General features: G+C 32.5%; 1 protein-coding gene across 2 annotated transcripts in view; it reads left to right on the top strand.

Annotated features, from left to right (window-relative positions):
- LOC142331070 (solute carrier family 12 member 9) overlaps positions 1–17,168 on the top strand; it is a 126,595-nt gene extending 109,427 nt beyond the window's left edge. For both annotated transcript variants that reach the window (XM_075376736.1, XM_075376727.1), the window contains 2 exons: positions 2,676–2,788; positions 16,233–17,168. In XM_075376736.1, the coding sequence (XP_075232851.1) occupies positions 2,676–2,788; positions 16,233–16,419 (300 nt within the window). In that variant the 3' untranslated portion in view covers positions 16,420–17,168. The remainder of the gene's footprint in view (positions 1–2,675; positions 2,789–16,232) is intronic.
- Positions 17,169–17,471: the final 303 nt, after the last annotated feature.

The raw sequence follows: 17,471 nt of genomic DNA, 5'->3' as shown, positions 1-17,471 counted from the left end.
TAAGACCCTACAATTTCCACATCAGTGTAAATGTGCGGCTGATACAAAAGCCAGGTGAATGGCCAACTCAGCTCCATTGTGACTTAAGGTAGGCTCATTCTCATTTAGACAAATTAGTCCCAACGCATTAGCACAGTTGCGAAGGTGATGTCCTCTGATGATGCTGCGCACAATTCCAGCAAACTTTGGTGATTTGGCATTGAAGTCCTCCCGCCCAATAGTATATTCTTTCCCCTGTGTTAAATTATCTCCATGGTCAAGTTACCAATCCCAGCATTGGGCGAGTGGTAACAAGAATATTACCATATCTGCCAACTCAGACCATATGAAACCGTCTCCTGTTCTGTGTCTACCTACGGGGACCCCAACAGCCAGAAAACTAACAGCAGCATCAGTCACCCTGTCCACCACCCAGCATACCAGGCCCTGTCACCATCACTACATTAGGCTCCGCAACAAGAACCACTTCGGCATCCTCTCTCAGAGCAACCCCCCCTCCCAGCAGAGATCTTATGCTCATTTGCACCAGTTAGTATTGAACTGTAAAACCCTCATCTTGACACTACTCAGGCCAAAGTCTTGTGGCTATCTTTTACACATATCACGCAGGCCATTGGGTCCATGCATTGGCTGCGTTTATGGCCAGGCTTGCCACATTTAAAGCAGAGATTGGATCCACCTTTGCCTCCACAGTTCACTGAAACATGGCCCAAGCCCCAACACCTGAAGCAACAGTCATCAGCCTCTCAAATTTGGGCCCTGCAGTGGACCCAACCTATTCTGACACGAGACGCAGTGAGCTACTGAGCTGCCCTGAAAGACATGATCACAGTCACATTTTATATCAAATTGTAAGTCGGCCAAGTAGATGAGATCTGGAAACGTTCCATCTCACCCACAATACCAGCCATGGCCTCAGAAATTTTGTAGTTGCTAGTGTCATCAGCAACGTCCTTCTGTAATATAGTCCTGCTGTTATCTTTCAATTTGACATCCACCTTCACATCACTGGTCTTGTTATGAAGGACTGCTTTGAAATTCTCAGCCTGCTGTTCCCCTTTAACCTGGATACATAGTTCTTTGCTGGCCCCTTTTCAAATGGAGAGCACTTCTTCCACATCTTCCCTCGAAACAGTATCCTTCAATGTTTTGGGAAGATCAGAATAATATCTCCCCTGGTCTTAATGATAGTCCTGCTATATTCCACCTGATTGGGGGGGGGGGGGGGTGAATTGATCTGTACTTGTTACAAGAATTTATTCCAAAGTAAGTTGAAATACTTGCAATTAAAGATTGGGCTACCTAAGTGCTTTAAAAGTCTTATACTGTAGGTTTTTTTTTTGTTTAACCTCCAAGACCATCGTTAGGTATTCCTTCAGAGGACGAGATGAATGATTTGTAGCATGTGTGAAAATGCCTGACCGGGATTTGAATTTGGGACTTCTAGATGTAAGTCCGAGATGCTACCAGTCACACCACGGAGGCTGGCTACATCCTATAGCTAGCTAAATATTATACTATAATTAGTAATGCTATCTGCTAAATCATTCATTTAGCAGCTAGCATTACAAATTTAATAAATGGGTTACACATGTCCAAAGCGGAAGAAAAAGTATATAGAGATAATAAAATTAAAAACAAGGGGTGTAGTAGTTAGTTTCATTACGTTTAACATTGTAAAGGTATAAATAATAAAGTATAATCATCAATAAAACATAAAGAGAAATATTCAAAACCAAATTTTTCTGTCAACTAAATTTTGTTTTCAAGAATTTTGAAAGTTAATAAATGGGAAAACTAGAATTGCTCGAAATCCATTCCCAAAAAGATTACTTAACATCTAAAGGTAAAAGATGGTGTAACAGATATCATTTGTATACTGACTAATTAGTGAAAAAAATAAATAGATGAAAAATTATAATGAAGGAATATTAATTATTTAAAAAAACAAACACATAATAGATATGCAAGTTAGGCTGTTTGAAGGATTGAAATATTGATATTGGTCATTCTCAAACTTTAGTGTTGACCACTTTGAATTTTGTAAAATTCTTCATTTTTTTCTTAGTTACCTATATATTATATTATATTTTTGTGTTATCACCATTCAGTGTAATAGTTTGGTTATGTAAAATCGTTATTAAATTTTACACCAGTTTATACAGGAAATTGCTTATTTAATATAAAAAAATTCCGATAATTGTGATTAAGAAGCATTTAGTGTAGCAAAACTCATGTACAATGAGTGATTTACAAGATGATGATGTTCGATGATGATTTACAAGAAGCTCCAGAAATAATAAAGCAAAATTAAAATGAATGTGCAAGGTTAAAGTAGTGGTAAATCAGCTTTTTTTTTCAATTTAATGTATGTAGATTAGATTCTAATTAATTCAGTCAGCAAATAGAGTCATCAAATTAGTATTATATCTTATTGTATGTAAGCCCTCACAATAAATGTAACATAAAATATTTTCTGCAACATTATTTAAGTAGCTTGCAATGTTTATTTTTATTTATTTATTTTTTTTTATACATTTTCATTATCTCTGGCCTTTCAATAAATTGTTAAGTTATATACACTAGATTATACAAAACTTAACAGCTTAATAATAAGTAGCGACAAATTGCATAATGTCAGTACATTAAAAGTAACTTACATTTCAAATGTGCAGGTTGCAGAATGGTCTAGACATTTGGCTTCTTTGAGAGGAGCATCTGTTTTTCAAGCCAAAACAAAAGATCTAGAAATATCATCTGATAATATTTCTCGTGCTTATTTACTTAAGTAAGTATTACATTTTAAATTATGAAGATTTTTTTTTGTACTCCAGTTATTTATGCTCTGGTTGATTATTTTATAGTTTATATTTTTAGTTTAGATAAAACTCGTACCTTCTCTCTTTCTGCCTTGCTTTACAAAAATAATTTTACAGTTTTAAAAATCAAAAATAATTTTTTCTTTTGACAAATATTAGTCAGAAATACTTTTCATCACAGTCCAACTTTGTTGCACTTAGGAGAAGTAACTTAATACATGTTTACCTCATATGGATTTATTGATGCTGGTAATATGCTGTCAGTATGATTTTATTACTTGATTAGTAATATGCATCTGCATAAGTACTGTGTAATAATAGCTTATCATATCTATCATGATTATGTTTGATAATGACATTACAACAAAAATTCAAACTACTTAGCATATTGGATTGACCTTACTCTTGGTTATGATGTGGTTGAAATTTATGGAACTGTTTAATTATTGAAAGCTGTTAAAATTGTAGTTTTATGTATATATTTACAACAGGTCATTTTTATTTTTTATTATGACAGTTTTTTTAGAATGAAAACTTTTTTATATCCATCTGGTTTGCTTTTTTTTCTCTTTTAGTAGATGCTGTATCAATTTATTAGTGTTATTACTGTTTGACATTATATGCCATTACTTTTAAAATGTTATATATACGTTGTTGCAGTTCTTTCCTGTCGTCTGTTAAACATACCAAATATTTATTTAAAAACTGAGTATAAATGTATGGATTTGCATTACTAACTGATTGAAGAGTTCTAATTAAATCCAATAGATTTTGTAACTATCAATGTTTTATTTGTAATACATCCATCGGGATTTGTTTCAATAAAATTAAAATTATTTCATTTACATTACTTAATAATAGGGACATCCTCTTGTTTTTGTTAATGAAAATGTTTTATGTGGAAGTAGATCAGGAAGTGAGAAAAACTTCTCTTTTGCAGCATTCAGTTTAGTATAATTCGAAAGAAACAAATCTAGGATACATAATGACACTTTTGGATGTAATAATGAACGTGATTTTCAATTCAAACACCCTTACCTCTAATTGTTTTTCAGACAGTTGGCTTCATTATATGCCATTTTTCAAAAACGTTTTAAGCCGTACCAGTTTCATGCAGTTGTTTTAGAACTTAATGCAAGTTTTCTTTGGTATTTCACACCTTGTCATGGTTCGGTTTATGAAATTACTGGTTTCAAAGATGAAACTTATGAAGTGGGATTTTTGGATTGTTGGTTATATATGTTCTTGTCATGCTATATTATGTTTATGAAAGATCAGCTGATCCATCCTGAGTTGTCCTTCATTTAACTCATAACTTTCTGCTAGCACAAGTTTTCAGCTTTTTGGGCTGTCGCTGATAAATTTCAAATAGGACCAGAACTGGTAAAGCAACTAAGAAAGTTATAAATACATCCCACACAAACTGTTCAGATAAATACAAATTATTTGGTAATGCGATTAAATATATCAAAATTCTAATTACATAGATTACCAAAACACTGAGCTTACAATAACAAAAAAAATTTGAAATTATGCGAATTGCATGGGTAAAAGAATTTTATCAATGTTCTCCAATATATTGTAGTCCTGGAAGTGAAGAAGTAGAAGAAATTGACAAATTTTGGAAATTAATTAAGTACAATAAGCCTGTATGCATAATTCAATTTATAAAATACATTGGAATAGAATTAAACAACATTTATATTTTCTCCAGTAACAACAGGTTTATACCTAATTAGTTACTTAATGATGAATAAAATTTTATAGTATTTGAAAAAACTACGGAACATCATGTCAGTAATTATATCATATTCTTCTACAAAACTTTTCAATTATAGAGAAAACTTTGTTTTTTTGGCTGATAGAAGTCAGCATGGTAAGAAGCTACTAGTAATTACACGCTTTATTTAAAAATAAGACATGAATGAAAAGAGCCAAAATGCTAATACAAAGAAAGATATAAAATAAAGTTATTAAAGTAATTCTTGGTAAACACCAAGAATGTGAATTCAAAATAGTCATCCATCTTCATCAGATACTGAAGACATTAAATTGTAAATGGCATAGTGTAATTTTAATTTAAAAAACTTCATTGAATAGTGTAAGTATACAGCACAGCACAATTTATCAAAATATCAAACTGCTGTTTTTTTTTTACTATTTCATTCATTTGAAATGAAACTGAAAGGGAACAAAAAGACATCTAAGCCATTATTGTAGATGTAACAAAGCAGCTGAAAGAGGTTTCTAAAAATGAGTAACAATGTTTACATATTTAATGAATATTGATGATGAACGTTTGTAGCTTTGAAAGAAATTTTTTTAATAAGTACAATAACTGGGAATAATTTATATTCATTCTGGTTCAAACCCTTATTTTTGTTTGAATAAATTAGAGTATATAAACTATTCTTATTAATAAGAACAGTTTATAAACTAATTTTTTTCACAACTGAAAATTGTTGATATGCCTTCCAAGCTTCTAAATCCTAAACTACAAACCATTTATACAATTACAAACATATACATTTTTAGGAATATATTTAAATAGACCATGGTCATAAAACTTTTCTAAAGATTAACTTTTAATTCACAATCGTATGACTTATGCAATGCTTTTTTTAATATTCTAAAAAAATCTTGCTTTGTTGGTTCAAAAAGCCTAGACTTAAGTAAATAAATTCAGTAAATAAGCAGATAAACAGTGCTTAATCAGCACGTAAAAAAAATAATATGCATGCATAGTGTTCTGCCATTAGGGCAGGTCCTATCACAGCTATTGCTCTCTCTCTTGTTCTGCCTTTGCTGACCTATTTGATTCCGCGTGTTTTCTATTTTCCATAATCCCATCCATCATTTGAAATATCTCTTCCTTTCCTTCCATTCACCAAACCTTCTATCAGACCCGCTAATAAACACCTTCTTCTTATACAATGTCCTAGCCATTTCCTTTTCCTATATTCAATCACGTTTTACATTTTCCTATTCTCTCTGATTCTCCTTAATACTTCATTTGTCTTGCCATCTGACAATTACCATTCTGCGACACACCTACATCTCAAAAGCCTCAATTCATTTGCTGTCTGCCTTTCTCATCATCCATGTTACAGCTCTATAGAGCATCATATACCAAATAAAACATTTCATTAATCTCTTCCTTAATGCTTACACAACACTTTCCTTCTTATTAAATGCCTGCTTACTTTTTGATATTTTTGTTTTAATTTTTACAGTACAAGTCAGATCATCAGTTATAAGCCCCTTAATTACTGAAATCTCTTCTCCTGCTCCAAAACTTCATTCCTATCTTAATCTCAATCCTTTCCTCTTTTCCACCTAACACCATACATTTCGTTTTCTTTTTGTTCATCCTCATACCCTGACTTTCGCAAGCTTCATTTAAGTTTTCAAGCATTTCATTTAGTTTACTTGAACTCTCCACCACTACTACCTTGTCATCTGCAAAACATATACATTCTATTCTTGTTCCCCCAATCTTTATTCCTCCTTTCCCATTCAGACAGCATTTAATTATTTCTTGCAGATGTATATTAAACAGTGTTGGTAACATGCAGCATCCCTGCCTCACTCTCCTTCCAGTCCCTATTCTTCCTGTCATTTCGTCTCCTACCCTCACTCTTATTCTCTGGTTATAGTACAGTTCCTGTATTAGACGCCTCTCTTTCCAATCAACTCCCTTCTTTTCTAAAATTAGCAGTAATTTATCCAATCTAATTCTGTCGGAAGCCTTTTCTAGGTTGACAAGTGCAACATACACCCTCCACCTCCTTTCCATATATCTCTCGCCTATTTTAGCTGTCCCATAGCATCCCTCGTTCCAATATTTCTTCTACATTCATACTGTTCTTCCTCAGTAGTGTCAACCAATTTATTATATATCTTCTTATTTAGAACTCTTAATAGTACCTTAACTGCATGTGATATTAGGTTAATTGTTCTGTTCACACAAGATTGTATTTCTTTTCTTTTCTACAGGTACCATTATTGTATTCCAGAAGTCCTCTAACCACTTTCCTTCTTCAAGTATTCCATTGCATAGATCTAGTAATAACAATTTTCCTGTCTCTCCTAGCACTTTGAACAATTCACTTATAATACGTGAATCATATTAACACACATGTTATCGTAACACATTTGTTAATTTGTACACACATGTTAAGATAACATGTGTGTACAATATGAGTTTCCATAAAGAATCAAACAAAGTGTTTGAAGTCAGGAATTTTTCAAAACTTATTCAATTTTGAGTTTCAAAGAGTTCAAATTTACTTATAAGTAAGGAAATGAATGTAAAGTAATAATGAAGTAAAAAAAAATCTATAAACAAAATGCAATATTTTTTGTAATTATTCTATATCCAGTCATTAAGTATTTTAGTTTTTTCAGTTTGTTTTGCAATAATTAACAAGGACAGTTTTGAATTTACAAAAATTATAAATGCAGATAAGTTTTAACTATTTGTAAAAATTGAACATTTTCTGTTTTTCTTTCTGAATGATATATTGATAAACAGTATGGTATTGTTTTCAAAGGAAATTTTTGCTACACTGGTTCTTCTAATGAAAACTTGTACTGTACATTTTTTTTTCTGAAATTCATTATGCATGTTTTTATGGTAATGCTGAAATCAAATTAGAATTTTTACTGGAGGTGAAAATTAAGCACTGGCTATAAATTTGTTAGTGTTTAATTTTCAGTTATTAATCCTGTCTCCTCTTCCTCTTGCATGATTTTTAAGTCTTTTGCATTTAGTGTAGGTTTAGATTTTCATGTACATTCCATCTTCTTGAACAAAAATTGAATAAGCAATACAATTGCACATAGCTATAGACATCTGTTCTAATGATCAAATTAGTACACCAGAGTTGGAACTGCCAGAACTGTTGCTAATTATAGTCTGTGTGTATATATTGCAGAGATTAATCTTATTTGTTTTGAGTTTTAAATAAATGAGTGTCTTTATTTATTGCTACTAGTCACTTACTTGAAAAGAAAGTTTGGGTGTGTCATGTAATGAGTCAATGGCACCTTCATTACCAAGAGCTGGTTTTGTTTATAAAATCATCTACACTTGAGACAAAAAATATATGTAAAAGCATATAAAATATATCTATTTATTTATTTACTACTTCCTTAATCAAGAGTGCATACTCAACTTGAAATGAATTCTTCTGATAATACATATACTCATTACTTCAATAATTACAGTGTGTGTGAGTGTGAAGTATGGTTTTGTGATTGTGTGGGAAGTTTTAATATGAATACCTCTGTTAATTATACAATAACGTATAATTAATAGTTTCAAAGATATTGTTACCATGATAATACATTCTTATTTTAAATTGTAAGGTTCATTGTTGGAGGTACCTCAATCATCAGTTATTTTATTTATTGTTGCCGGATTGCTCCGACGGCAAGTGAAACCTTATGAACAATCTGGTAGCCCTGACAAGAGCTGTTGAGTCTGGTCGCTGGTAATGTTGGCTTGCTCAACAGATTGTAGTCAGGGAGTTGCAGCTCATCCACTGGAATTGGACAAATCTTCTCCACAGTGTTGGGTGTTGGATCAATGTCAGTCGTTTTCTGTCAGTGCAGCCGAGTTGGCTCTCCCCAAGCGGTACTCATCTTGCTCTGTTTTCATCGCTAAGCCTCCTGGCACTCAGACTTATTGCTGGGCCAGCCAGGCCTGCTGCTGTGGCGGGGATGTTGGCATCCACCAAGAGATCCCATTTTAGACTGCCCAGGGGACTTCTTCCTTCTTCTTCTTTCTGTTTTTTCTTGTTGGTGGTCCAGGAGCTAATGGTTTTGCATTCACTCGTTGCTGCTTATATAATCACCATTGTGTGGTAGGGTGCTACTTGCTCAACTGGCTTGGTGGGAAGACCACAAGTGTAGGTGTATATGTTAATTGCAGCTCCCGCTGATAACTTATCAGCAAGCATTACACTCACTTTTATTTATTTTTTTTTTTTTGTCTTCAGTCATTTGACTGGTTTGATGCAGCTCTCCAAGATTCCCTATCTAGTGCTAGTCGTTTCATTTCAGTATACCCTCTACATCCTACATCCCCAACAATTTGTTTTACATACTCCAAACGTGGCCTGCCTACACAATTTTTCCCTTCTACCTGTCCTTCCAATATTAAAGCGACTATTCCAGGATGCCTTAGTATGTGGCCTATAAGTCTGCCTCTTCTTTTAACTATATTTTTCCAAATGCTTCTTTCTTCATCTATTTGCCGCAATACCTCTTCATTTGTCACTTTATCCACCCATCTGATTTTTAACATTCTCCTATAGCACCACATTTCAAAAGCTTCTAATCTTTTCTTCTCAGATACTCCGATTGTCCAAGTTTCACTTCCATATAAAGCGACACTCCAAACATACACTTTCAAAAATCTTTTCCTGAGATTTAAATTAATTTTTGATGTAAACAAATTATATTTCTTACTGAAGGCTCGTTTAGCTTGTGCTATTCGGCATTTTATATCGCTCCTGCTTCGTCCATCTTTAGTAATTTTACTTCCCAAATAACAAAATTCTTCTACCTCCATAATCTTTTCTCCTCCTATTTTCACATTCAGTGGTCCATCTTTGTTATTTCTACTACATTTTATTACTTTTGTTTTGTTCTTGTTTATTTTCATGCGATAGTTCTTGCGTAGGACTTCATCTATGCCGTTCATTGTTTCTTCTAAATCCTTTTTACTCTCGGCTAGAATTACTATATCATCAGCAAATCGTAGCATCTTTATCTTTTCACCTTGTACTGTTACTCCGAATCTAAATTGTTCTTTAACATCATTAACTGCTAGTTCCATGTAAAGATTAAAAAGCAACGGAGATAGGGAACATCCTTGTCGGACTCCCTTTCTTGTTAGGGCTTCTTTCTTATGTTCTTCAATTGTTATTGTTGCTGTTTGGTTCCTGTACATGTTAGCAATTGTTCTTCTATCTCTGTATTTAAACCCTAATTTTTTTAAAATGCTGAAGATTTTATTCCAATCTACGTTATCGAAAGCCTTTTCTAGATCTATAAACGCCAAGTATGTTGGTTTGTTTTTCTTTAATCTTCCTTCTACTATTAATCTGAGGCCTAAAATTGCTTCCCTTGTCCCTATACTTTTCCTGAAACCAAATTGGTCTTCTCCTAACACTTCTTCCACTCTCCTCTCAATTCTTCTGTATAAAATTCTAGTTAAGATTTTTGATGCATGACTAGTTAAACTAATTGTTCTATATTCTTCACATTTATCTGCCCCTGCTTTCTTTGGTATCATAACTATAACACTTTTTTTGAAGTCTGACGGAAATTCCCCTATTTCATAAATATTACACACCAGTTTGTATAATCTATCAATCGCTTCCTCACCTGCACTGCGCAGGAATTCTACAGGTATTCCGTCTATTCCAGGAGCCTTTCTGCCATTTAAATCTTTTAATGCTCTCTTAAATTCAGATCTCAGTATTGTTTCTCCCATTTCATCCTCCTCAACTTCCTCTTCTTCCTCTATAACACCATTTTCTAATTAATTTCCTCCGTATAACTCTTCAATATATTCCACCCATCTATCGACTTTACCTTTCGTATTGTATATTGGTGTACCATCTTTGTTTAACACATTATTAGATTTTAATTTATGTACGCCAAAATTTTCCTTAACTTTCCTGTATGCTCCGTCTATTTTACCAATGTTCATTTCTCTTTCCACTTCTGAACACTTTTCTTTAATCCACTCTTCTTTCGCCAGTTTGCACTTCCTATTTATAGCATTTCTTAATTGCCGATAGTTCCTTTTACTTTCTTCATCATTAGCATTCTTATATTTTCTACGTTCATCCATCAGCTGCAATATATAAACCCAAGGTTTTCTACCAGTTCTCTTTATTCCGCCTAAGTTTGCTTCTGCGGATTTAAGAATTTCCTTTTTAACATTCTCCCATTCTTCTTCTACATTTTCTACCTTATCTTTTTTACTCAGACCTCTTGCGATGTCCTCCTCAAAAATCTTCTTTACCTCCTCTTCCTCAAGCTTCTCTAAATTCCACCGATTCATCTGACAACCTTTCTTCAGGTTTTTAAACCCCAATCTACATTTCATTATCACCAAATTATGGTCGCTATCAATGTCTGCTCCAGGGTAAGTTTTGCAGTCAACGAGTTGATTTCTAAATCTTTGCTTAACCATGATATAATCTATCTGATACCTTGCAGTATCGCCTGGCTTTTTCCAAGTGTATATTCTTCTATTATGATTTTTAAATTGGGTGTTGGCAATTACTAAATTATACTTCGTGCAAAACTCTATAAGTCGGTCCCCTCTTTCATTCCTTTTGCCCAGCCCGTATTCACCCACTATATTTCCTTCCTTGCCTTTTCCAATGCTTGCATTCCAATCTCCAACTATTATTAAATTTTCATCTCCTTTTACGTGTTTAATTGCTTCATCAATCTCTTCGTATACACACTCTACCTCATCATCATCATGGGCGCTTGTAGGCATATAAACGTTAACAATCGTTGTCGGTTTAGGTTTTGATTTTATTCTTATTACAATGATTCTATCGCTATGCGTTTTAAAATACTCCACTCTCCTCCCTATCTTCTTGTTCATCACGAAACCTACTCCTGCCTACCCATTATTTGACGCTGAGTTAATTATTCTAAAATCACCAGACCAAAAGTCGCTTTCCTCTTCCCACCGAACCTCACTAATTCCTACTATATCCACATTCACCCTATCCATTTCCCTTTTTAAATTTTCTAGCCTACCAACCTTTTTTAAGCTTCTAACATTCCACGCTCCGACTCGTAGATTGTTATTTTTTAATTTTCTGGTGACCCCTTCCTTAGTAGTCCCCACCCGGAGATCCGAACGGGGGACTATTTTACCTCCGGAATATTTTACCAAGGAAGGCGCCTCCATTATTGCTATGTGAAAATGCAGAGAGCCACATTTTCTTGGAAAAAAAGCAGCTGTAGTTTTCCATTGCTTTCAGCTGTGCAGTACTCAGAGGACTGAGTGATGTTGATATGGCCGTTTAAGTCGTCCTGACTCACGCCCCTAACAACTACTGAAAGAGCTGCTGCCCTCTTTCAGGAATCATTCCTTAGTCTGGCTCTCAACAGATACCTCTCCGATATGGTTGCACCTTCGGTCCAGCTACTCTGTATCCCTGAGCACTCAAGCCCCCTCACCAACGGCAAGGTCTCATGATTCATAGAGGAGGACTTTTATTTTAACGAGTCATTATAATAAAATTTAAATTTAAAATAAATATTATGTTGTCAAAAGTTTGTTACACATAATTGAATTAAATTTTCTTTCTAAAAAAAATAAATAATAGTATTAATGAATAAAAATATATTAATAGATTTAAAAATAAACAAATTAATGAATTCACAATCCAACTATAATAGGATTTCATTTTTGTTTGTTACAAGACTGTTAATAGATGACTTATAATATTTTTTACACAGATCTCAATTTATAAGTGGTTTCTATATGTCAGGCATAGTCTTTTTGTAATTATCATTTATTGTAAAAAAAAATCATTGTATAACAATATTATACATCCAATTTTTACATGCCTAAAATCTGCTTCTTTTGGATTTTCTGGTGTAGTTTGCCGTAGCTACATCACTGAGATTCCAGGAGTAGTCAGTAGGCATTCTTTGGTTCCATTTTCCCTGGTCGTATGTTTCCATATGGATGTGGTGGAACGCTTTCCTGGTGAAAGCATTTCTCTGTGTTTCTCACTCGCAGCTCCAAGATTGGTTGGGAAAAAATCCATATGAGAATCTAAGAAGTGGATCTTTAGTGACATTTTATATCCAAGTCCCTTACAGTTTTTATGAAGCTGAGTTATATGTTCTTTGTAGTTTTCTGCCTTATGATTTTCAACAAAGTTGTTTATAAACTTTTTAAAAGATTTCCACACAGCAACCTCACAATCATTCAAACTATCTTCAAATTTAGTATCATTCATTAGTTTTCTTATTATTTGTCCAACAAATATACCTTTCTTTATCTTAGCATTTATTTTTATTTGGGGTATCATTTTTTAGAAAGTGAAATCCAGTTCCATTGCCTTAATAGAATTTTTCATTAAATTTAGCTTAATATGTAGTGGTGGAAGGTAAACTTTTTCAGGTTTTAGTAGTGCTGGACTCACAATGTTTTTCTCTCCTACAGTTAGTGTTTTTCTTTTTGGGCGTTTTTTTAACATAATGATTTACCTATCTTTGCTGTCCCCATTCACACAAAAGTAACAAAATTTAGTATACCCAAGTTATAGAGCAATCACTTACAGATCTCTACAAATATGCCGTAAAGCTTATTGACTCACATTGAATTGTGTTTCTCATACTAAATCATATTATCATATGACTCCTTCACGTGATGCATAAGCAAAAAAGATTAACAGAATATTATTTCCAACATGAAGAAGGACTGGTTTCAAAGACATCATTCTCAGGATGGTACAAATGCCCCAAAACATCTAGAAAAGATTCCACTTCATTACAGTAATCTTAAGTACTCATACTGGAGGAAGAAATGTTCAAGTTTGCCAGTCACAGAAAGCATTTATTTTAATATGTTGTAAAAATTCCACCCTTTTAGTCATGTTGTGAGACTTTCTGTTTGATTCTTGGATTAAATTTAGATTACAAAGAAGATCATTTAATTCTGACTGATTATTTAAGTGTGGTTCAGTATTTGCATTTTTTTTTAAAGCATGTGTCTTTCCTTGGTTCATCTGATAAATCTGCACAATCTTCAAAATCAACAGCTTCATCTTCATCTAATTCCCATGTTTTTGGTGATACTGTAACTGGGAACTGTGACTGTGAGGCACTGTTCTTATAGCAAAGGAAATATCAGGATAAACAGTATATCTAATCTTAGCTTTATCATAGATATTTTTGTTATACAAAAGTAGCTGTCTATGAAGTGATCCTTTGATTCTTTCCAAACCATGGAATTGCACTTATTATATGATGAGATACATTCAACCAACCAGTATAAACATGATTTACAGCAAATGTGAGGAACTAAGGAATTGTACTGAACACCCACTTTACATGCAGAATATTGTTTGTATGATTTTTTTATCAGCAGTTATTTTTTCCTCTGAGATTTTAATATTACCGCACCACAAAAGTAGCAGTAACTGTCTTGTTGGTTAATTCAACTGTGTGGCATTTTTATTAAAAGATTCATTGCAATACATTCACAAACACACTGCAAAACTTTGATTACTTTATATATTCATTAATGTAATTTATATACTGACTTACAGGGAAAAATAAAATCACAAAATGTTACTCTCACGAGAGCTTGCACTAGAATGATGTAGTTTTTCTTAGCCAACATATATGAATTGTTTATTGTTCATAGTATTACATTCAGCACTAAGTCACAAAACAAAATTCATTTATGCTGCACTATGTGTGACTAATGGATGGCATAATTACATTTAGAAAATATATAAAATGAATCATATGTGTATCATTTGTAATCATTTTAATTACTGTGTAAATAGTAAAATTTGTATTTTTCATTGCTATTTATCAACTCAAATAAATTGTAGTTTAATTAGCAACTTAACTGTTGCAATAAATAAAATAATAATATATTTTACATTGTTCATACACATATATGAGGGATATCTAAAGTAAAGACCACTGGGAAATTTCTCTCCTTAAAGTTGGCAAACCTATATCGCGCATGGCCACACTAGTGTGTACATTGTTGTCTGTAAGTTGTCACGTTTTAGTATCTTTGATTCTATGTGATTTATTACGTTATAAAATGAATAGGAAAATTGATGTTGCGGCTGACTGGGAAATACATGGAGTCGTACATTTTTTAAACCATCAGTATGTTAAGCCAGCTGAAATTCATAGGCAGTTGGTTTATATGGTAATAATGTAATGAATGAACGAAACATCTGAAAATGGTGTGAAAGGTTTAGAAATAACAGAATTAATGTGCGTGATGAAGAACATTCGGGGAGGCCCTCGATAATCACGGAAAACTTGTTGAAATGCATTGACGATGAAATCAGAAAAGATTGTCGCTCAATGATTTTCGACCTGGCCCTTCTTTTTCCTGATGTTATTGATAAAGAGCTGTTATTGGTCATATTGTTCATGACCACTTAGGCTTCATAAAGGTTTGTGCACATTGGGTGCCACATGTCTTAACAGAATGTCATAAAAATATCTGAATGGTATCTTGGTTTAGAATTTTTGATGTACTACACAGAAAAAAGTGATGAGTTTCTTAATTCAGTTGTTACTGGCATGGATTTCGTATTACATGCCAAAGAGAAAACAGCAGTCAAGTGAATGGTGTCATCCTTTTGGTTTTGATCACCAGCAGACCAAAAAAGGTCAAACCACAGCCATTTGGATGCAAACTGATGGCCACAGTCTTTTGGGATCAGTTTGGCATACTGCTGATTGATTTCATGCCACATGTAACAACTATAAATACAGAAGCCTATTTCGAAACTCTAGTAAGTTATGGCAAACCATTTAAAATTTGCGATGTGGGAGGCTAATTGAGGGCGTCATCCTGCTGCATGATAATGCACATCCACATGTTGTGGGTCCGACATGTGATTTACTGGGAACATTTGAATGGGAAATTTATTATCACCCACTATATAATCCGGACTTAGCTCCTTCTGATTACCATTTGTTTGGAAAATTGAAGGAATTTTTGAGTGGTAATCAATTTACAGGTGACAATGAACTTAAAAATGCTGTTAATCCATGGCTAAATGGACTGGCGGCAGAAGAATACAACAAGGGTATATTAAAGCTGGTGTATCGCTGCGATAAATGTCTTAATTCATGTGGTGATTATATAGAGAAGTAATATGTAGTTTAAGAGAAATAAAAAATATTAATAGTTTTCAGAATAAATTTTTTTACAGTGAAACTGTCTTTACTTTAGTGATAACCTCTTTTTCTTGCTAGAAAATAGGAAGGACAATTACAAAAATCTGAGGATGATGCAGAAATTCTGACTTCATATTTGAAATCAGCGCTAAAAAAATTGGTAAGATCAGAATATATATTGACCATGTAACAAAATCATTTTTAACTAGTGTAATAGAACTAATGATTGAGGTAACTCAAAAAAAGTGTTCAGTATAAAATAAGTATGATTAAGTTAAGGATTATTTTAATTTATTTTATCTGTATGTGTTGTTAAATGATATATATATTATTTTAAGGAAGCCGTTTTCAAGTCATCTGCTTCAAATTATTGAATGTGATATTTTTTATATTTATTTTAATAAAAAATTATATACCTGCATACAGAATTATGCAGTTGCAAAAAAATAATGGATTTTGTTTGAATTGTTTGTGCAGTGCAAATTCTATAATAAGGCAACAGGCAGAAAATACAGCCTTAACTCTTATATATCTTCCACTTCCACATGCATCAGATCCTGCATCTTCAGCACAGTACTTGCAATATCTTACAGAATTAACAGCCGACTTACCTGCTACAGTTCTTGTGCATGGAATTAGTACAGTTACTTCCACAACTTTGTAGAAATATTTGTACTAAGTGGCAACTGTATTATATAATCAAACATCAGTATTATATAATTTATTTAGTGATAGCACTGTCATCGTCGTCGTCATCAGTTAAGATGAACCAAGGAGTTGTCTTTTAGTTTCAAATACCATGATATTATTTAGATATATATTCCAATTTCTGTTGATCAACATTGTTGCCATTTGCTAAGTTTTCCATTCCACATTTTTTATTCAGTTTGATTTGAAGTAAAAACACCATTTAGGGATTTATTATTCCTTTTTTTACCTCTTGATAACTGATGTATTTTACCCAATGCTTTATTGTAAAAAAATATTACAATCTTTCTGTACTATGTTTATTTTAATTGTTTTGAGTATCTTAATTTTATTGTTTAATTTAAAGTTGACTGTTTTATCTTTTTTGTGCCTTGTTTAAGCATTAATATAGTTTTTTTATTAACTGAAATTAAGATGTTATTTAATTTAATCTTGTAAAATTTTAATTACATGCATAATTTTAATGTTGACATATTGTTTTTAAAATATTTTAGATTAATTAGTCAGTATAAGTTGTGATTATATTAACTGAAAGGAATTCAATATAATTGTTTTATTTTCTGTTTTAAGCCAGTATTTACTTTTAATATTAAGAATTTTGTTCTAATGAATAATTACAACCATTTTGTAATTGTATAAAGTAATAAAATTTCTGTAAGATAAGAAATTAATATTGTTGACTATTATTTTACCATTAATTTTTTGATAAGAAAAACTCAAGATGAGCATTTATTGTTAAGATTACAGTTACGTCAATAAAATTAATATTTGGTATATTTATTTCTTTGTATTTCACCTATTTTACATTATGTTGCAGTTCTCCATTATTTATAGTGGTTTCTTCTAAATTTTTATAATCAGTAATGCTAACATATTAAAATTTTTGATGGTTTTTTGGTTTATTAACTGTGTACATAAGTAAGTTACTACCTAACCATTCATTTTTTATTAAGTGGTATAAAATATGTACAATATTTGTAGGTGTTTATTATTTAACATAACCAGTGA

The sequence above is a fragment of the Lycorma delicatula genome, chromosome 1 (genome assembly GCF_047948215.1).
Source record: "Lycorma delicatula isolate Av1 chromosome 1, ASM4794821v1, whole genome shotgun sequence".
NCBI lineage: Eukaryota > Metazoa > Arthropoda > Insecta > Hemiptera > Fulgoridae > Lycorma > Lycorma delicatula.
This window is presented reverse-complemented; position numbering and strand designations above follow the sequence as displayed.